Genomic DNA, 23,410 nt, shown 5'->3' with positions numbered 1-23,410 from the left:
CTTTAAATACAAACCTTTTTTTTAAAAATTAAAGACAACAGGGTTAAGTGACTTGCCCAAGGTCACACAGCTAGGTAATTATTAAGTGTCTGAGGCCAAATTTGAACTCAGTTACTCCTGACTCCAGGATCAGTGCTTTATTCACTGTGCCACCTAGCTGCCCCTACATCCATACCTTTTTTAAAGAAATCATTACTCTTTTTTTGTTTTTATAAAGATAGTTTCTATAGCTTCAGGAATTAGTTTCTTTTTTCATGTTTGTAATTAGTAGATAGATATTCTCCAGGGTCATTTTTTTATGATTTTTAGTGTGTTATACTTTATTTTTTTTACAGGTTTCGCTATATCATCCTGAAACAAAAATTTTTAGAAGCCTTGTGTGTAAACAATGCAATGTCAGCTGAAGATGAACCTCAGCATGTAAGACTTTTATTTCTGAAGGTTTGCGCCATGATCTTATCTTTTGGGATTTTGTTCATTAAAACAAAGTATTAGTAACTTCAGTTTTCCCTTCCAACATTTTTCTGAAATGATGAATATAAACTGCTAAAAGGGTTAATTCAAGATTACCAATAATGCCAGTTTCAGTAGTGATTTTTTTTATCAGAGATAGATTTATGAAATGGTTTAATTTAACAAATATTTATTAAAAGTCTAGAATATGTAAGACACTGAAGATTCAAAGATAAAACTAAACTATACTTACCATTGAAGTTTCTAAAATATATATAAAAATAATACAACAACATGTCTTGAAATGCTATAACAGTGTCATAAAAAGCATTCTTTACAAGTTCATAGATAGAAAGTTCACTTTTAAGGTGATCAAGGTAGACTTACTGAGGAAAAGAGTATTTGAGGTAAGTTGATAATGTGTAGAATTTCCATTAGTGGAGACGGAAGAAAGTAAGTATTTTAGGATGAAGGAATGGGATGAACAATGATTCAAAGGGCAGGTGAAAACCCAAGGCATATTTAGGGAATGATGAATAGTTCTATTTGATTGGAGTGTAGTGTATAATAAAGGGAGCAGTGATTAGGGTCATTTTGTAATGGACCTTGAATATTAGACAAAGGAACTAGGACTTTATTTGGTAGACAGTGGCGATCACTTGGAACATATTTAGACAATAGTGTGACATAAGTAGAATTTATGCTTTAGGAAGATGATTTGTTGACCATGTGTGGGATGATTTTTTGGGGAGGAAGAATTCATTATTGTAACACTTGGATTTTTGCATTAGCTTCCATATAATTCTCTGTGCCTCTAGATTTCTCCTTTTTTATCCTATATGATACTTGCTGATTAATTTCATCTCCTTGTTTTCATCATCTTATTCTATTCAAAAATCTTTAGTTCTCCTTTCCCTATACAGAACTCAGATTTTTTTTTTAATCTTCTCAAAGCAGCAGCTAAGTGGCACAGTGGGTAGAGCTTTGAACTTGCATTCAGGAACACCTTGTTCAAATTCAGCCCCAGAAACTTACAATGAGCACTGTATAATACTGGGCAACTCAGCTAATCTCAGTATACCTTGGTTTCCTTATCCATAAGGTGGGGATATAACAGCACCTACTCTCAGGGTTGTTGTAAAGATCAAATGAGATTACATATGTACAGTGCTTCATAGCATTATATAAATGTTAACTTATTTAATTAAAGTTGTTAGATGTTATTTTTAATCTAGGATTTAAGGTATGCTATAATATGACCCCCCCCATTTTTTTTTGGCAAGGCAATGGGGTTAAGTGACTTGCCCAAGGTCACATAGCTAAGCAGTCATTAAATCTCTGGCCGGATTTGAACTCAGGTCCTCCTGACTCCCGGGCTGGTGCTCTATCCACTGTGCCATCTAGCTGCCCCAACTCCCACTTTCTTTTACCATATTCTCTCTTACTGTTTCCCTACATAAACTATTCGCTTCAGCTAAATTTTCCTTCTCATTGTTTCTCAAACATGCCTTGTGCTCTATCTGTTTTTCATTACTTGGTATACTGTCCAATATCTTATCATATGTCAATTCTACTCATAGGGAATTTTATATTTTATAGAAATTTCATTCTATTTTAATAATATTTTTATTAATTCATCTGTCTTAAATTTAAAAAATAGTCCCTGAAAACATATGAGTAACACAAAAGAGAATTGCAAATAGTATCATAATCAAGTGTTTATTATTTATCATCTCTTAGAAGAGAGACTGTCCTTTGACATTATTAAAGTACTGTCGGAATTTTGTCTCCATTGACAGATGTAGTCATTGTGTATATTCTTTCTTTCTTCTGCATCATTTTATATCTTTCAACATTTCTTAAAATTCTTTATAGTCATTGTTCCATAATTGTGCAGTAATATTCCATGATAGTCTAATGATACAACTGTATCCTCAATTCACAAGTTAGACACATATTCTGTAACTTTTTGCTATTGCAAATAGTGCTGTTAGAAACTTTCAAAAAAACAGAATTTTTCTGCTTTTGAAAATTTCTTTAGGGTTACTATAATAGTAGAATCAGTGAAACAATTTTCATCTTTCATCATCTTTCAGTTTGATGAGTATAGGACAATAACTCTAGTCTGTGTTCATTTGGATTCCTCTGTTGATTATTGATATTGAACACTTTTTCCACTGTGTTTATGTTGTTTCAGAAAGGATTCCTCTAAAGCCTTTGACTATTTGTGTCAGTTCTGTTTAGATTTTGTATGTCAGATTTTTATCACAGACATTTAATGCAAATATAGTGTTATTCTGGCTCCATTGTATTCTTAATACTCTTTGTATGATGTATGTGTAGCATATTAAATTCTTTAAGTCTCAAAAACTTTAAAGGCATTATAAATACATTTATGAATTTATTTATTATGAATACTTGTATTTTGAATAAAGCCATTATAATTTGAAACTAAAGAAAAGGAATCTACTCATGGCAATCAATATATTAATTTATAGTGTAATCATTTGATTACTGCTTATCCCTCTTATTATACTGTAAGCTCCTAGGTAGTAGAGATTGAATTTTATGTTTTTTTCATATTCTCCTAGTATTTCCTAGTATATAATTCCTTGAAAATAATTGATAATAAAGAAATATTTTTAGACTGAAGGAAGAATTTGAAGTATAATCATGCCTCAATGATCTTTGCCAATGAAAGAAATAATATCATGGGTAATTCAAAATAGCACATAATTTAAAAAAGCATAATTTTAGAGTATATTTCCCCCTTAATTTGAATATGGTTTGTCTTTGAATTATAGAATTTAGTTTGTTAATTTCTTATTTTCTTTGAACTCAATTCAAGAGGATATATATTATATAGTTTCTACCTTATTCTCTTCCCCCCATTCCATATTGAAAATGAATTTGAAGGTGATGCTAACTCTAAGTTTGTCTTATCATTTTTAGGGATTAGCAGAGAAACTGGATTTTTGTTTTTACGATAATAGAGCCTTAATAATTGTAAAGAAGAGAATCTCAAACCTTTTTCCTGTAGGGCTTCCATTGGACTAAAACCTGTATTTGAGTGAATATATAATAGTAGTGAAAATATGAACAGATGTTCAAATAAGAGCTGTTCCAAAATTTGAGAGTAAGATAATGATTTGATCATATGGAGGTGATTTTTTTTAAACTCCTGATGCTATTCCCTTCAGATTTATTTGTTTCACTCCCTTAATCTTTCTCAGCCAGAGCCTTTGTAATTGATGATAACATCAATTTGGGAAAGGTTTGGTGCCTAGGCATGGAAAAGGTGGAGTCTGACTTTGTATTGAGTACTGACACACAAATTTACTATCATATTGTAGCTGTGAACAATACTTTCTCCTGATTTTTTCAGAAAACATTTGACCTAATGTTTTTCTCCCAACTACTTTCTTTCTTCCTGATCAAAACCCTATATGCTTTGCCCTTCTTTTTACCTTTGTCATTTTAGTTCTATCTCGGGAAATCTATCTCACATGTACAAACTCATCATCTTTAACCTCCTTTATTTCCCTCTCTCTTCTAACTTTTGTTCTGTTTTCACACTTAATCAGCTTTTTTTTAAGAAAGATTTTATTTATTTTGAGTTTTACAATTTTTTCCCCCTTCCCTCCCCCCACCTGCCATAGAAGGCATTCTGTTAGTCTTTACATTGCTTCCATGTTATACAATGATCTCAGTTGAATGTGATGGCAGAGAAATCATATCCTTAAGGAAGAAAAATAAAGTATGAGAGATAGCAAAATTATATAATAAGATAATGATTTTTTTTCCAATTTGACAGTAATAGTCTTTGGTCTTTGTTCAAAGTCCATATTTCTCTGGATACAGATGGTATTCTCCATTGCAGATAGCCCAAAATTGTCCCTGGTTCTTGCACTGAAGCTATGAGCAAGTCCATCAAGATTGATCATCACCCCCATGTTGAATCAGCTTTCTTGAATAGCTTTCAGGGATCCCACATTAGATATTGTAGTAGAATTTTAGTGGAGAGAGTTCTGACACCACAATCAGGTGAACTTTTGTACTGTGTGTAATCCACCTGGGATATTCTTTCATCTTGCAGTTTCACTGGTAAGGTTGGATCACCTAGAGGTCATCTGCTACTTCAGTTTTTAAGCAGGGAGGCTACCCCTTTGGATAGTCATTCCTGCTGTTTGTAGCTCTAAAGTTTCCATTGGTGTAATTTCCTTTACCAATGATGCTGGTAAACATTTAGCTCTAAGAAAAGGCATTTATTAGGATAGTTTAGTAAAAACAATAGCTATAAAACATTTATCCCATATACAAGTATGATTCCCCCCCAAAATAGATACAGTATCTGTGAGAAAAATGGGCAATATAGTAGTCATAGTAACACACACAAGTAGGGGTTATATGCTTTCAAGGACAGTTCCCAGTCTTAGTCCTGAAGGGCCTTGATGGCCCTTCTCTCCTCATAGAGTCCTCCCAGATCTCAGAACTTCTTTGCTGAGGTCTATTTTTATTTCCAGGATCAGTGGTTTAATTACTCTTTTGCTATAGATCATTACTTAGTTGTCCCTTTTGAATCACTTGAGGTGAAGTCAACTTGGTGATTAGTCTTTCTCAAGGTGGCATGACTTATGTTTGAACAATGACCATGTTTTGGTCACTGGGTCTATATCTGCAGGCCTATTTTAGTAAGCCTGCACCAGTTCATTCTTCTAGTATGCCATTGAGAACCCAATTACTTCTGTTCCATGCAGAGGCTACAGATGAGGACTTTAGTAGAATATCAGTCCATTACTGAGGGCTGCTTTTTAAAAATTTTAAAATACATGACAAGACTTGTAGGTGATTTGGAGGACTTAAACCAAAAAGGGAGGCTTGTCATAGAGTGATTATATATCCTGTGTTATAGTGAAAAGAACACTGGACTGGGAGATATGAGACATAGAGTTTAGTCTTGACTCTGTCACTGATTAAACTGTGCAATGTTGAGTAAGCAGTTTATTTGCCTCTCTAGCAAATTCTTTAACTGTGAAATGAGGGGCCTGAATATGGGTAGGATCTAAAGCCTCTTCTAGCTTTAAAGTCTCTTATATTGTATTCTTCATTTCTTTATCTGTTCTTGAAGTTTATGAGAATCTGAACAGATATCTGGTTCAATTTAGAAGATGTAAGGCCAGAGTAGAAAGTAGACTTGATTAGATTTGTGATTTTTGTCAATTTGAATGTTCCCTCCAACATCGCAGATTTCAGTGCATCTGGACCGGTCCCTTCAATGTGACCCTTAAACATGTCCTCCTTTAAGTTAACTCTGGGGGTTCCTTTCAGCATATTATAGACTTTTCTCAATTTCTTCTGACATCACAAGAGTAGTATCATTGGCTATTGCTCTGCATTCATTTCTTACCTTCACATTGTAACTAGGTCAACATCTCTTCCTTGATACTTTCTTTCACTACTGATCTTTTTTATTGTTCTCCTCAAATTATATTTGCAACTTTCTCACACATATCATGTGCCTTTCCACTATCCTCTCTATGATGCTCATTTTCAGTTCTCTAGAAACTATTGTAGTTCATGTTATACTATGATATGGCAACATATGATAGATTATTGATATTAAAAAGATAGACTTTTATTTTCATGAAAAGCTTGGCACCTTAGAGGAGTTTAGCAGTTTTCCAAAGACAATTTAATCTAACATATGTTATCTGCACTAGATATATACACTGTGGTTTTTAAAAAAGTTCCAAGAGATGTAATTTCTGGGTCACTTAATCATTTTATTAATAATGCCAGCATTTTAACAAAAGAATATTTTTTTGCTGTCTTTATTAAACCAAAGTTTATATGTCTTTCAAAGAGTACATGTTCCTGACAGTGACAATAAACTCTGATTGGTTAACAATTAATGAGAGAATGAATATTACAGTGAGAGGGTAGGCTATATATGACAGGTGGGGTAAGCGACTTGAGTCACCCAAATCTTGATCAAAGAGACATCAATTTACATATCACCTGTTTAACAAGAGGAAGAATCCTTATGTTTCCCCATCTGAATTAATACTGAGGATCCATCCATTAATTCAATAGAATTTCATTTATTGTCTTTGATTAGATCTAAACCATCCTGGCTGGGTAAGACTTTTTGAAAGCTTTCCTACACTGCTTGATTTCTGGATGAGGAAGTAGAAAAGAAGGAAAATCTTGGCATATATATAATAATGAATTATTAATACCAGAGAGAAATAATTTCTCATAATATATATGTATATATGTATGTACATATATACGTGTGTGTGTGTGTGTGTATAAAATTGTATATCCCAAATTTGTTAAGGTTATTTTAATATGCAGGTCAATCCTACTGCTTAGCTTTAATCTTTATTGTAGTTTAGAGTTTGATGTGCACTGCCTTCTGCAAAGATTGTTATTTCAGGGGCTTATATTGAAAATTTTGATTAGGGAGGTAGGGGAGCAGAGTATATAGCTGCTCATATGAAAACTTATATTTTTCATGTAACATGATGATATCTTGTGGCATGTATTTTTTTCCCCTGTGTAGTTAAAAGACTAAATCTTGTATTTGAAAAAAATCTTTTCTTGTTTGTCATTCCATAGGAGTATACTTTTTAAGAATGGTCAATTTGAATATTTTTCTTTACAGTTGGAATTTACCATGCAAGAAGCTGTGCAGTGCCTCCATGCTTTAGAAGAGTACTGCCCTTCCAAAGATGACTATAGCAAACTCTGCCTGTTACTTACTTTGCCTCGCCTGACTAATCACGCAGAATTCAAGGACTGGAACCCCAGCACTGCAAGAGTTCACTGTTTTGAAGAGGCTTGTATTATGGTAGCGGAGTTCATCCCTGCAGACAGGAAGCTAAGTGAAGCTGGTTTTAAAGCAAGTAACAATCGTTTATTTCAGCTTGTAATGAAGGGACTACTGTATGAATGTTGTGTTGAATTTTGTCAGAGTAAAGCAACTGGAGAAGAAATCACAGAAAGTGAAGTACTTCTTGGCATTGACCTTTTATGTGGTAATGGTTGTGATGATTTGGACTTGAGTTTATTATCATGGCTTCAAAATCTTCCACCTACTGTCTTCTCTTGTGCTTTTGAACAAAAGATGCTGAATATTCATGTTGACAAACTTTTGAAACCTACAAAAGCTGCATATGCTGATCTTCTTACTCCTCTTATCAGCAAACTTTCCCCTTATCCTTCATCCCCAATGAGAAGACCTCAATCAGCAGATGCTTACATGACACGCTCTCTGAATCCTGCTTTAGATGGCTTAACTTGTGGTCTAACTAATCATGATAAGCGAATCTCAGATCTTGGAAACAAAACTTCTCCAATGTCACACTCCTTTGCAAATTTCCATTATCCAGGGGTACAAAACCTTAGTAGAAGTCTCATGCTTGAAAATACAGAATGTCATAGTATTTATGAAGAATCACCTGAACGGTAAGCATCCTTATAAAAATTGCTATAGAGATGATAGGAAACAATGGACTTTTGTGCAGGGTGAACCCTATAGTTACACAATTTAATTTTTTAAAAAGATTTTATTTTCATGAAGATCCAATTTCTCTCCTTTCCACTTCTTCCCTTCTCCCTCCTATATAATTAGGAGATGAGTTTAATCATGAGTTTTATGGAATTGTGGTTGGTAATTGTGATCAAAGTTCCTAAGAATTTTAAAGTTTGTTTTTACAATATTGTTGTTATTGTATATTTATACAATATTCTTCTGGTTCGGTTCTTACCCCAAGTTTCTCTGAAAACATCTCCTTCATCATTTCTTATAGCATCATAAAATTCCATCATATTCATATATATAAAGTTTGTTCATTCATTCCCGTACTAATAGTACCTCACCTTTACCTTCCCAGTTCTTTACCACCATTAAAAATAACCCTGCTATAAATATTTTCACTTATATTTTTATGTATTTATATTTCTATTATATTTGATTTCTTTGGGATATTGGCCTAGTATGGATTTTGCTGGGTCAAAGGGCATGCATAATTCAATAATTTTTGGGCATATGAACCTTACAAACTGCCTAGCACAGTGCCTCACACACAGTAAAGGCTTAAAAAAAGGTTTGTTGATTGGTTAATATTTTTAAGTAACATTGGATAGAATTTAGAGGCATGAGAATAACAGCAACAGTGGACATTAGCATTTTTAAGTTTGCAAAGAACTTTCTCAATATTATCTCATTTGATTCCCACAGTCATTTCAGGTGGGTACTACAGGTATTGTCATCTTCATTTAAAGATGAGAAAATTGATTTTCTAAGAGATTAAGTTGATTTACCCTTATGATGTAATAAATCAATGGGATTACATTCAAATAGAAAGGCTTTCTGCAGACATACTTTGTTGTGATTATTTAGTCACTTCAGTCATATTCTTAACCATATTTAGGGTTTTCTTGGTAAAGATATTGGGAGTAGTTTGACATTTCCTTCTCTAGCTCACTTTCAAATGAGGAAACTGAAACAAATGCTATTAACTGACATGCCTGGGTTTACATAGCTAGTAATTGTAAGGCCAGATTTGAAATAAAAAAGATGAGTTTTTGTATTTCCAGGTCTCCATCCACTGCATCACCTAGTTGCCCCTACATATTGACTTAGTAAACTATAAATTATGTTGGATTATATTTTTATTTATTTAGTCAAGCATTTATCAATTGCATTTTAATCTAATATCTGATTTGGCTGCTGACCTGGAGAGTTTAGCAGGCTGCATGAGCCCTCAATTTTGAAACTTGGACTAAGTGACTTCACAAGCTTTTCTTCAACTCTTGTATTTTTAAAGCAAGAGGTACTACATCCTGAAAACAGTGGCCACCTTAAAGCAACATGTAGAGACTTCTTCCTTCTCTTTATTCCCACTTTTCCTTACCATCTACTTCCTAGAAAGGAATGGTCTCTCCCCACACCAAAATCTCTACCAGTTGCTGATACTTGTAAAGAAGAGAATCTGACCTATAATCAAATACTACCTTAGCTGCCTCTAGGGAGGCATGAGAAGGATACATGGTGGGGATGTGGAAGAGGAAGGGAATAAGCACTGAACCAAGCACTTCATGAATAGTGGCACCCTAAAATCTCAACTATCCAGTGGGAGAGTTGTTTGTGGCAAATAAAGGCAGTCCTGACTTAGGCAAGATACTTTCTTGAAACTTCATCTCAAATGTATACACTATAAGGTGAATATATAATTCTTCGTCAGTCAGTACATTGGCAAAAACTTTTTTTTTTTTTTATAAATGGGTAGCCTTTATGTACACCATTAGTCAGCCTTAATCCAGAAGTGAGCTCTGAAGTGACAAGAAATGAAGACTGCTTATATTATTAAATGAGTGATGGTAAGGATCTGGAAAACTTCTATGTCATTCCCTATGGAATGTTAGGTACTATCCTAAGTGCTTTGCAAATATTATCTCATCACAACATATAGGATTGATACTCAACATATAGAAATGGAAGACTTGCTAAGGTTTGTGTATTTAGGAATTGAATATATTTAGTCTATTTTTAGTAAGTTTTTCAAGTATTTTCCTACATTTAAACAATAATTCATATCTTAAACTAAAATTATGTGTCATAAGCATAAGTAGAAATTAATTCTTTTTAAATTCACTGATTAATTTACCAGCCTAGGGCCTGGGTGTGAGTAGAACTGCCATGGGTACAGATTTTGGTGGCAATGAGTAATGAATGAGTGGTGGTGAGTGATGGTGAGAACTTTGAAGGCTGAAGTAAAGAAGTGTTCCTTATGAACAGCAATTGAACAGTCAGTCCTTAGAGATATGCAAGTACCATTCTGAAAGGATGGGTGATAGCTTCCATTGCCCTCAGCTGATTGAAAGGGGTTTAGATTCAGATCCTGGAATCCAGAGTGGTAGAGATGGGTGCTGTGAAGCAATGTATCCCAGAGAAAACTGGCAGGAGCCCTGGGGAGAGTTCTCTTTGTGTGAAGGCCTATGAATGGCAAACTGACATTGCTCTAGTGTTAAAGTTATTGTCAGTCATGTCTGAGAAGGTCTGAGAGGAAAAGTCAAACTGATGATTAGTTCATCCAGAGATAGATTAGGATTTATCGGACTGTTGTCAACTATCATGTTAGTTATCCCCTGGTGTTGCTAATGTACCATGGTCCCTTGCTGATACAGGCTTATGGATGAGTAGCTCAAAGTTGAAAGGTCTCAAAGTTGAGAGGAAAGACCATATTGACAGTTAGTTCATCAAGAGACAAGCTAGGATTTGTCGAACCAAATATCACAGGGTTTTTTCCTCTGGATATGGATGGCATTGCCCATAGCCCATTGTCCCTGATTTCTGAACTGCTGTGAGGAGCTACATTCATCATAGTGGATCATCTCACAATGTTGTGTTAATGTGTACAATCTTCTCTTAGTTCAGCTCACTTCACTCAGAAATAGTTCATGCAAGTCTTGCCAAGGATTCTCTAAAGTCTGACTTCTCCTGACTTCTTATAGAATAATAATACTCCATAACATTCATATACCACAACTTATTTACCCCTTCCCCATCTGATGGGCATCCCCTCAATTTCCAAGTCTTTGTCACTTCAAAAAGAGCTGCTATAAATATTTTTGAACATGTTTCTTGTTTTTATGATTTCTCTGGGATATAGATCAAATATTGGTATTGCTGGATCAAAGGATATCAATAGTTTTATTGCTCTTTAGGCATAGTTCCAGATTGCTCTCCAGAATGGCTGAATCAGTTCACAAATTTCACCAACAGTGTATCACTGTCCCAATTTTCCCATATCCTCTCCCAACACTGATTGTCATCTTCCAGCTACCTTATTCAGAGAATTTAAAAAAATTAATAAAATAAAGTCTTTTTTAAATTTGGGTGCCAATATATCTATCACAATAAAGTAATATATTTTCAATTCATAATTATTCATATTACAAGTACTTTAAAATAATGAATAAAATATTAATTCATTCCTATGTAGAAGCACAAATAGAAAGGTAGTCTTTACTTTAAAGGAACTCACATTGTCATGGGGAAAACTACATACATGGAATATTTCAGCTGCAAATCAAATGGAAAAGGTCCTAGACCCTGTGGTCCTTAGGATATAGCTGCAAAGCAGACTATAATACCTCTTCTTGAATGTTATTTGCACTGATAAAATCATAGCAATTTCTGATGTTGAACCACTGAACAGTACCAAAGACTTTGGAAGCAGAAATTTTCTTTCCTGGGTCTTCAGAAACTAAGACTGAAGCTCTCAAAAGGAGCAATTCTATTTCCACAGAGTTGATTTCCAAGATTATTGCTATGGGCTCTAGGCTTGAATCATTGCTACTTTGAAGGCTCTTTGGTTTAGGATCTTGGCTGCTTCCATCCAGGTCAGAGAAGAGATAGAATTTATGGTGTTGGTGGTAGTTTGACTTAATGCCACATATGCCTTCTGTCATTCCTTCAGGATGCTTTAATCAATCAGATTTATCTGTCCTGTGAGTGAAAGTTGACTGGGAAGTCTGGCTTGTTCTCCACATGTTATTCATATGTAATAGTAGCTATGAGGGTTTGGATTGGAAGCAGGATCAGTGGTCTGGGCTAGAAATGTCTCATGTTCACTAGGCTGCTTTAGCCCAAACCAGATTAAAACGTAATTGGGAAAGGTTTAACAAAATAAATAAAAATTCAATGAAACATAGAGATTATTAGTATGTAGTTTTCTTAGTTATGTGACCTACAGGGATCCAGTTCTACTTCAGTTTGATACCATGGGTCTACTGCTCCCAGATCTTTTTACATATGTGTAGCATTGGTCAATACTTGTGGCTGGTGATAGTGAGGAAACACCCTTTCTCCTGAATCTCTTCCTTTGATAGTGGAAGCTTTAAGCATTTCTCATGGTTTGAGGGCACAGTTTTTCCTAAAGCTCTTGGTTAAGGATCCTGGTCTGTCTCCATTTAGGTTGGTTCTTGTAGACGTAAGAGTAAGAATTGCTAGCATTTTTTTTTTGCAAGGCAATGGGGTTAAATGACTTGCCCAAGGTTACACAGCTAGGTAATCATTAAATGTCTGAGGCCACATTTGAACTTAGATTCCCCTTGATTCCAGGACCTGTGCTCTATCCACTGTGCCACCTAGCTGCCTTGAATTGCTAGCATTTCTGAAGAATGTTAGAAATAATCAGAAATATATATATCTCAATCTAAGTGAGACATACTCAACAATGGAAAATTATATATTCACTTTTTGCATGTAGAATGTACAGAGAAACTGCAGAAAGTTTTTCAGGAAAATGTAGGGAGATTGAAAGGAAAGTTTGGGGAAGCCTTTTAAAAGACTGAAAGAAACTATTTGAGGAGAGGATATAAATTTAAAACAAGAATGAACCTCAGAAATCAGTCATTTAGTTCATTTGCCTTACTGAATTAGAAAACTGAAATACATAAATATTAACCGACTTCAGAAGTCACATGGCTAATTAATAGGATGGAACCTTAGACCAGTGATCTTTTCTCCACACTATGCCTATAATGTTTAGAGGGTTTCTTAATGTAGTACTCTGATTTTTCATAAACAAATCAATTTTCAGTAAGTTTTCTTGAATTACATTTGCCTGATATGAGAGAATTTTCTTCACAGTTCTTTTATTAAAATGTTTCCTTTTAAAATATATCTTTCCCTGTGCTTGTTTGCCTATACTAATTTTATCCTGTATGTTCCTTTTGTACTTGATGGAAAGAAGTGATACTCCTTCAGAAGCACAACATCCTGTGAGCAGTGAAAACTTAGAACAGGGGGCAGCTTCAGAAAAAGAGCCACTAAATGGAACACAAAATCCTGTACCAGCCAAGCAAGAAAAAAATGAGGTAACAATTGTGTCACATGATGTCATTTAAATAAAAAGTAGAACTTGCTGATTTGGAATTCTGCTGTATTTTTCTGATGCCCTTTGGGGAAGTATATTTAATTTTCTCCTGTGGATGGCTCATTTTTTCCCTTTCCCCAATGATTGGAAGGTATTTTTAAAAACTTTATGAATGATTGGGCAATGTAGATTTGTCAATGTTTACCTAATTATGTTTTCTTCTAACTTAAGAGTTACAGAAAAATGGATCAAATATAGGCTTGGATTTTCAGTTATATCTTGTAATCTTTTACTAACCACCTTTAATGAAAAAAAACTACTATTTAAACTATTAATATAGAATTGTACTTGAAGTTGAACTTGCTAAATTATTCTTTCTTTACCTTTTCTACAATCATGAAGGAAAACTATATAGTGGGGTTTAAGTTTTATTTTATGGAGAACCATTAAATAAGGTCATGCAAATTCAGATTGTTGAGTTAAAACATTTTGGTGTCAGTGAAATTCTTTAAACTTATTAAAACTCATGATACTCTTGTGCTAGAAGCTGCTCTTATCCATAAATATTGCTGTTCATGATTAGTTGGAAGAACTCATTTAATGGACTATTGATAATGAGAAATTGTTGGAAATAAATATTTCATCATTTACCTGACTCATTCTGATTATTCTCAGTAGGAAATGTCTAACTGTAGTGGTGAATAATAAACCAAGCTATAGCACTTGTGTTTTGATCAAACCAATAATTAAATCAAGGTATTTTTCCTACTGATTTTTGAGAATGGTGTTTGAGAATACTGTCTGTATCTCTTTCTATTTCTCTTTCTCGTCCCCCATTTAATACACACACACACACACACACACACACACACACACACACACAACACACACACACGCACACACACACCTGTGTCTTGACTAGCCCTAGAGCTGGTCATTTTGTTCCAAGATGTCTTCAGTACAGTCACCAAAGTGACCTTTTTACTGATATATAACCATCCTACAGTAGAGTAGATCTAGTATGACCCTAGAATAGAATCTATCTTGGTAATAGAATCTGGTTGCAACCATAGAATCTAGTAAATATTCCACATAAGTGCCTTTATTCTAGATGTTATGTAGTTACTATGCCAACAGGAAGATTGAAATAGTTTCACTTTTTTCCCTCTTTTTGTTTTTAGTTATTATCTGAAACCTTAGAAAAATTTTTTGGGGGATGAAGTTTTGTTAAGTTTCTTGTCTGGGATAACTAAGGAATTTCAATGCTTAAATTAAGCATGTTGGGCAAGACTATCAAAACATTTTGTAGAATCGTAATACCCTTTGTATAAAAAAATTAATTTTTATGAGATAACTAGATTAACTCTTAATTACCTTTTTCTAGCAACATTGATGAATTTGTTTTGAACCATTTGGTTTTTCTTGTTAGATCTCTATTGTGACCCAGAGCTTATGTATCTTTTTAGATGATTGATTGGGGTTAGGGATATAGTCTGTGACTGGGGAATAGACCAAAGCTAATTGGCCTACTTGAATATTGAGTCATGTTCTTGGCCTTGCTGGTATGTTAATATTTTGAAGAATAGTGTAATCAATACTTAAAATGTTTGACAGTTAAAAAAAATTAAATCAATAAATTTAATAGTAAATTTATTGTTAATATTTATTGTAATAGTTATTAATAATAGTTTTATTAGGTATGTCATTGTCTTTTGATATGTATTAATTTTTATGATTCTAATTTTTTTAAGCTTCGTGATTCAACAGAACAGTTTCAAGAATATTATAGGCAGAGATTGCGCTATCAACAGCATTTAGAACAGAAAGAACAGCAACGACAAATTTACCAGCAAATGCTTCTTGAAGGAGGTGTAAATCAGGAAGATGGTTCTGACCAGCAACAAAATCTTACTGAGCAGTTCCTTAATAGGTTGGTTTTTTAAGACCATTCTTTCTGTTTTTAAAAGATAATTGAATTTTTACAAAATAAAAATATGTAATGATTTTGATTAATATAGCTAAAAATTTTGAGGTTTTCATAAGTTGCTTCCAAAAATTTTTCATGTCATAAAGACTCTTTTAGATTTGTGTTCACACTCACCATGCTCCTATTCCTCTTGTCTGTCTATCAGTTACATTCTTTTCTCATAGTTAAGATTAGGTCCCAGGACTGCCATTCAGAATCACTTCTTTCAGGACTTTATCATCATTGTCCTTAAGTGCTGATCCTGTTTCATGGGAAGTTATTCATGGGAGAGTATGACTTCCTCTAATTTACTCTCCTATTTACTTTCCCTACACTTCCACAATTCCACCAGAGTTCTACAACTGACTAAATCACCCTAAACACAAACACTCTGGAAGCTTTCATAAATCCCTTATTCTCTAATCAAATAAGGATCACCAGGGACAAGAAAAGGTTTTAGTACTCTTCTTTTGACCTGGAGAGTAAGGAACAGTTATCACTAGTTATGAGTACCTTTCACCCTCTTTGAACAGTACCTGCCTTCCAAGTTAGGTATTCATAGAGCCAAACATCTGAGTGCTAAAGAATTCTACATAGTCATCCAGTCTGATCTCTCCCTTCAGCTGAGTCATTCAAAACCCATTTATCCTTCTTTTAAAATATCACCAGAGTCAAAAATCAGTTGTTAATCCCCTTCCCCTCCTCTAGTTGCCCTGTATTTATTAATCTGCTTGCATGTTTTTGTTCATCTTTTGCCATCTGACCCCATCTACCCCCAATCCCCAGTAGAGTGTAATTTTTTTTGAAAATAGGTGTTTTTGGTCTTAACCCAGTGCCTAGCATAGTGTCTTGATTTCATAATTGTCATTTTATTAAGTGATTGATGAATTTCGATTTATTGAATTCTATAACTTCTCTTGCAGCATTAGAATGACTGTTTTATTCCTCAGCACTATTTTCTTTTGAATTTATTCCCACTAATTTAATCTTTTATTTAACAAATTTTCTAATTATTTAATAATTGTGTTTATTCATCTCTAGACCTTCTACATGTTCTGTATGTCCTATTACATCCACAAAGGAATGCAGTGCTTTATTAAAAGGCTTGATTAGAATTTAGTTTAACACAAGGGTTCTTAACTTGGGATCTATGAACTTTTTTTTTAATATTTTGATAAAACTTTACTTCATTTATTTCTTTTTGTGAACCTCTGTAGGTTATTTTATGCCAGGCATTGTGCTAAGCACTGGGCATCCAGATCAGAAAAAGGCAATCCCTTCCCTCAAGTAATTTATAGTCTAATAGAGGAAAAATGAAAAAGGTAGTAAGGGGAGAAGCAAGAAGGTACCAAATGTAGGGGCAGGGGTGAAGTCCAAGTCCAAGGGCTGCAGTTGGTGAGAAATGAAGACTTAGTTGGCCTGAGAGCCCTTGTCCTCTAGCCTTTTTTCAAAGATAAGGGCAGAGGGTAAGGATACTAACGAGGGGTAAGGACTAAAACTGATAAAATCTCCAAGATGATTTGTTTTCTGGTGTTGGAGTTTTCTGGGAGCATGTTTTTGGAGCAGTATATGGAGCATATTCTGATGGGGAAAAAGTCAACAATCTGGGACTTTGAAAAACATTTTGCTGTGGAGAAGTATTTTCTACATGAACTCAAATGTAAGCCACAATTCCAGTGAAATTCCTTCATGCTTCTTCCAGATCCATTCCTAATCCTCTGAAATTTTCTACCATGTTCTAGCAGCCTTCTCACCCTAGAGAGAGCACCTTGGATGCTTCTTCTTAGGTCCTTTCCTCCAATTGATAAGTTTTCCCAATTACCCTTTTTAACTTCCTTTTCTAGGTGTTGGGATGTTGTCTTTTCTCATCAGGATGTAAACTTCTTGAGGTCAGGGACTTTATTTTTCCAAGTATTTCTGTTCTCAGGACAAAATATTGTGTGTGACATTTAGTAAACATTTAGTAAATGCTTGTTATCGACCTAGTTGACCTCTACTGAAAAATTTAACAGTATAAAATTGATGAGATAAAGGATGAATGGGAGTATGTTTATACTAGAACAGAATGCAATAGGGCAGAATAGTTGGAACAGGAAGAGAAGGATGAGAACTAGCAGAGAGGTAGGCCTATAACTGTATAGATAGAAATTTGAATAAGGGGAGAGAATTTGAGGGAAAGAGTTTTCATAAGAACAGCTGATGATTCTAGTTAACACATTAGGTGAACAGCAGGTTGGGCTAGTTAGATGGAAGGGTTTTCTAGCCATAGGACAGGAGGCAGAAAAGAAATGAGAAATGAAAAACCTGCAAATTAGATAATTACTCTTCATTAAGCAAATAGTAGATTTTTGTTTTTGTTTTAGCATCAACATTGTCTTTGACTCATTTAAATAGTGACTCATTATGTTGAATCCCTTGCTTCTGTGACTTGTGTTTAATTACTGTAGTCATGACCTGGTTTATAGCTGTGTAATTCATTTTTTGTCCCTGTAGTGTTCTTTTCCCTGTTGAATTAACTGTTTTTGATAAACTACTTTTCTATCTTGCCAGGGTTATTTTGACATCAGTTTCATCATTTTAGACATAGTGATATTGAATTGGATGATTCATAATCTGAATACTTTCACAGTTATTTTAATTACTATACTACTTGATAAAAAACAAAACAAAACAAACAAAACCAAGGACTATGGAACCTAGTCACCATTAGGCTGTCATTATTCTTTTTTGTTGTTGTTTTTTGTTTTTTTTTCTGTCATTACTTCTTAATTATTCTCTTCTATATATACTAAATCTAGTTATTTTCCTACTTGGGTCTTAAAACACAGCATCTGATCAGAATATGTATTATTCCATTCCTTCAATTTAATATCCATTTCTGAATCAGTCCATGGATATTCAACTAATTTAATATATTGGTTATTATTAGTTTTGTACTTTCTACAAATTTGCAAACATCATAGATGATTTATTTCACAGTCTTTTTTCCTGGATAACATATTCTTTCTTAGTAGCTTGATATTTCACTAAAATTGTTATATCATTGTGGTGGATATTCCCTACAATGGATAGGTTGCCGTTGTGTGTGATAAAAATACACTAAAGAAAATTTTCAGAGACTGGGTATGAGCAAAGTTCTGTATGTCCTATTACATCCAAAAAGGAATGAAGTGCTTTATTAAAAGGCTTGATTAGAATTTTTTAAATTTATTTTTCTCGAGAAAAGGGCAGATAGCACAGCAAGTTTGGTTTATATAGATTCTAATAATAATTTCCCCACTCTAACCCCCTTCCCCTTTATCTCATTGACTGGGTTTCAGGGGGTACAGTCTTTTCACCGAAATGCACCCCAGCAACCGATGCAAAGAAAGGAATGTGATATTTTCAAAATATGTATCTCACCAGATGGTGAGATGATCTGTTACTGAACCCTCTTAGTTTAGAGGTCCTGATGACTTTTATAACTGTTCTGACTAGAAAATGTAGGATTTCCAATGGTCAGGATGCCTCAGTTAGCAAAGCAGTTTTTATTGCAAAAGCAGGATGTCCTGGGTCTTTTGGAATGCAAGGTTTTTCTTGACATAAATACTTCTTTAACCTTGAGAGGACGTCACTAGAAATTTTCCCACACACAGTCTATCCATGTCTTCTCATCTAATGTTATTTTTGTTTATGTTCTTCCATAAATTCTTCAAATGAGGTAACTGATTTAATAGTTTATGGATTATTCAAATTCCTCATAATTCCTTATTCTCTGATTTTTCCTATATCAATAGCTACTATATAACTTAACTACTTTTTCTTTATTTTTCTTTTGTTTTTTGTTTTTGTTTTTTTGCAAGGCAAGGGCTTAAGGTCCCAAAGCTAAATAAGTATTAAGTATCTGAATCTGGATTTGAACTCAGGTCCTCCTGATTCCAGGGCTGGTGCTTTATCCACTGCACCACCTAGTTGCCCCCATACTATACTTCTTTATAACAAGATATTTCTTTGAGGTGGGAAAGGAAGCCATTAAGAAGTAGTAGTCATGTAACAAAATTTTCTTTAAAAAAATAAATAAAATTGGGGGGAGTAGGGGGAGGGAAGCAAGATTAGGGGAAAATTGTGAAATTAAAAAATAAAGAAATTAAAAAAAATAAAAAGGGGGCAGCTAAGTGGTTCAGTATATAGAGTGTTGGACCTGAGTCAGGGAGACTCTTCCTTCTAAATTCAAATCTGACCTCAGATATGAGCTCTGTGACCCTGATCAAGTCATTTCACCTTCAGTTTCCCTTAGTATCTCATCTGCAAAATGAACTGGAAAAGGAAATGACAAACTACTTATTGTCAAGAAAAACCTCAAATGGGGTCAGAAAGAGTTGTACGTGATTGAAGCTATTTTTTTCCTTTTTTAAATTTTAGTAAGGTTTTATTTATTTTGAGTTTTACAATTTTTCCCCCAATCTTCCTTCCCTCTCCCCACCCCCCACAGAAAGCAGTTTGTTAGTCTTTACATCATTCTCATAGTATGCATTGATCTAAGTTGAATGTGATTAGAGAGAAATCATATCCTTAATGAAGAAACATATATGTGATATAGCAGAATTACATAAGATAACATTTTTTTAAATTAAAGGTAATAGTCTTTGCTCTTTGTTCAAAGTCCACAATTCTTTCTCAGGATACAGATAGCATTCTCCATTGCAGATATCCCAAGACTGTGCTTGATTGTTGCCCTGTTGATATGAGCAAGTCCATTAAGGTTTATCATTACTCCCATGTTACTATTAGGGTGTACAATGTTCTTCTGGTTCTGCTCATCTCGCTCAGTATCAGTTCATGCAAATCATTCCAGGCTTCCCTGAATTCCCATCCCTCCTGGTTTCTAATAGAATAATAGTGTTCCATCACATACATATACTGTAGTTTGTTAAGCCATTCCCCAGTTGATGGACATTCCCTCAGTTTCCATTTCTTTGCCACCACAAACGGAGCTGCTATGAATATTTTTGTACAGGTGATGTTTTTACCCTTTTTCATAATCTCTTCCGGGTATAGACCTGGTAGTGGTATTGCTGGACTAAAGGGTATGCACATTTTTGTTGCCCTGATTGAAACTATTGAATGGCAACAAAAAATGAGTTAAGTGAACTTAGTGAAATATTTTGGTGAAAAGAACAACACAGAGTTCAAGAAGAGGAGATGAAGTCAGATCAGAAAATTTTGGAAGAAATAAGGTCTGGGTTTTTTAAAAAAATTTTGATGAAATTTTATTTTTTTAAGTTTTTTGCAAGGCAATGGGGTTAAGTGTGAATTTTATTTTTTATAATCTATATTTCTTAATTTTCTTTTTTTCAGTTATTTTGTAGGTAATTTGGAATTAACTCTAGAATCCCTTTTATGTCCTTCTAAAAATGTAGATTTTATTTTATTCATTTTATTGTCATTTAACTTTACCTTGAGGGCAGCTAGGTGGCACAGTGGATAGAGCACCGGCCCTGGAGTCAGGAGCACCTGAGTTCAAATCCAGCCTCAGACATGTAATAATTACCTAGCTGTGTGGCCTTTGGGCAAACCACTTAACCCCATTGCCTTGCAAAAAACAAAAAACAAAAAAAAACTTTACCTTGAGTGTGATAGAAAATTGTTAATATTCTTAATAATGTCAGATTTCTAGTCTTGTCCTTCCTGGCTGAAATCTAGGTCTTAGGATCTTCTCAAACCAGCATACACTCACTTTAAGAATAAGGACAGTTGGGTCACATTCAACTGAGATCAGTGTATAACATGGAACCAATGTAAAGACTAACAGAATGCCTTCTATGGGGGATGGGGGGAGGGAAGCAAGAATGGGGGGAAAATTGTAAAACTCAAAATAAAAAAAATCTTTCCTAAAAAAAAGAATCAGGACAGTTGGACCCTAGATAGGAATTCTCATTCTGAAGGTAAGTCTTCCAGGACCTAATCTCTGGAAATCTGGTGGACTGAAGAAGGATTATCTGGTGGTCTGGGCCAACATCCTTACTTTTGTATAAGTCTGGCTACTAGATGTCTGGAGACCATGCCTTGGGGGACTTAATCATCTCAATTTTGGAATTTCAGGGGTCAGACATCCTCATAGAGTCAGTAAAAATTCATATAACTCACTGTTTCAAACTAGCACAAGACCATCAGACCATGCTTCTAGTCATGTACTGTGGTCCCATGTTTTCTGCCCTCTTGCTGTACCAGAGCCAAAGGTTACCTCTATATCATGATCAGGTGTTAGAATAAGATTTTGATTGAACCTTAATATTGACATTTTAATAATGATGTTAAATAGAAAATTCCATAACAAACTGTTAAGAAAAGTGATGCTTAAGTGAAAGAAAACCTTCTGCTTTACAGTTAAATTTTGATATTAAGATAGCATTTATTTTTAAAAATCTGATGTTACTTTGAAACTAGTATGATAATGAATAATAAGTGCTTTTAATCAATATTTTCTATTATGTAAACTTATTACAGATTATTTATGACAATTTTTTTCTCTTTCCTTTCAAGGAGTCAATCCTTTTTGAAGTGATGAATATGACTGGGGTTTTTTGTTTTGAAATAATTCTCTTCCAGATCTATTCAAAAGCTTGGAGAATTAAATATCGGTATGGATAGTCTTGGTAATGAAGTAACAGCACTTGGCAAACAGTGTAATGGAAATAAAGGGAATGGATCTAACAACAGTTCACCAGCTAATTTTGTAACACCTCCTCCAGATTCTAATCAAAGGGTAGCAACAGAGATACAAAATATTAACGCAAGCACTCCTCTTAACCATGGATCAAATCAGATTCCTCTTCTTGAAGAGTCACCTGTCCGTGGAACCCAAATGTAAGTATTTGGTTTGCTTCCAATTGGAAATAATTATTGTAAAACGGGAAGGTAGCTCTCTTTGGAAGGGACAAAGATGACACGCACCTGGGCCTCATCTTTTTCTGCCCTTCCACTTCCTTTCACACATCTGAGATTAGCTCACTTTTAGCCTAAGGGCCATATAATGGCCTTCAGATTGAGGTAGCCCCATTCTAGTCTAAAAGGTTCTATGGAGTTGATATCAAGCAAAAAGTTAGTACAATCACAATGGGTGAGCCCCTAGTTAAGAAAATTCCCAATATTCCAAAAGAGCTCTTTGCTCTGATTTAAAGCTTTATGTCTTTCTAGCTAATTCCCTAGCCTCATATTTGAAGCAAAATCAGGATCCAGGAAATCCAGACAGTATAGGCAAACAGTTTCCACTATTGGACAGGCTTAGGGAAAGGAAGTTGGGGGAAAAAAATAAACCTTTTTTAATGAACTTTTTTTAGTCTTTGAAGAGATGAGTTAGCCTATATCTGATGTTTGTATGGTCTGATGCTTCCCTTCTCTGCTCAACCTCCTTACAATTTCTCCTTTCAGTTGCCTCCCTACCACTGATAGTTTCCTCAAGTCTCAGGCAGGTCTGGGAAAGCTGCTGCCTCACTACTTCTCTGTCTTGGTACCCCAACCCTTTCTCCAAGGTTGTCTCTTGCAGTCAATTGCAGGGATAATTGCAACAGTTCCAAACTGCTCTTAAGACTAAAACTGAAGTACAATTTTAGTATGCTGGCCAGTTCTCAACACCCAGATTACATACAAGTCCAACATTTAGCTAAGCTGATTCTACACAGATGTCATCACAGTGATGACACCCAGTTAATATTCATGTGATCTTCTTCATCCTCAACCTCACCATCCTCATCCTCATGTTGTTCCTTTTTGTGATGTTAGGTATACCATTGCTGAAGTCTTTTGTTTTGTTTTTGCTAGGCAGTTGGGTTAAATGACTTGACCATAATTATTAAGTGTCTGTGGTGGTATTTGAACTCGGGTCCTTCTGACTCCAAGTATGGTGCTCTTTCCTAGTTGCCCTAGCTGAAGTCTTTAGAAGATATTTAGCCCTGCGGGGCAGGGTGTCTATTCCATTATCCTCCATCCATATACCTAGGAAAGGGTAGAGAATAATCTCCATGCTGAGCACTTTACAATTATTTATCTCATTTGATCTTCAAAACAATCTTAAGAGGTAGGTGCTATTATTACCCTTTTTTTACAGTGAAGGAAACTGAGG

The 23,410-nt window shown here is 34.6% G+C and overlaps 1 protein-coding gene across 2 annotated transcripts in view; it reads left to right on the top strand.

Annotated features, from left to right (window-relative positions):
* WDR47 (WD repeat domain 47) overlaps positions 1-23,410 on the top strand; it is a 70,203-nt gene that overhangs the window by 24,127 nt on the left and 22,666 nt on the right. Inside the window, exons 4-8 of one of the 2 annotated variants that reach the window (XM_074188326.1) lie at positions 336-420; positions 7,121-7,923; positions 13,221-13,344; positions 15,095-15,273; positions 21,898-22,155. In XM_074188326.1, the coding sequence (XP_074044427.1) occupies positions 336-420; positions 7,121-7,923; positions 13,221-13,344; positions 15,095-15,273; positions 21,898-22,155 (1,449 nt within the window). Of the gene's footprint in view, positions 1-335; positions 421-7,120; positions 7,924-13,217; positions 13,345-15,094; positions 15,274-21,897; positions 22,156-23,410 lie in introns of both variants that reach the window. The other variant, XM_074188325.1, reaches the window with a different exon arrangement.

This window comes from Macrotis lagotis, chromosome 5, assembly GCF_037893015.1.
Source record: "Macrotis lagotis isolate mMagLag1 chromosome 5, bilby.v1.9.chrom.fasta, whole genome shotgun sequence".
Taxonomy (NCBI): domain Eukaryota; kingdom Metazoa; phylum Chordata; class Mammalia; order Peramelemorphia; family Peramelidae; genus Macrotis; species Macrotis lagotis.
This window is presented reverse-complemented; position numbering and strand designations above follow the sequence as displayed.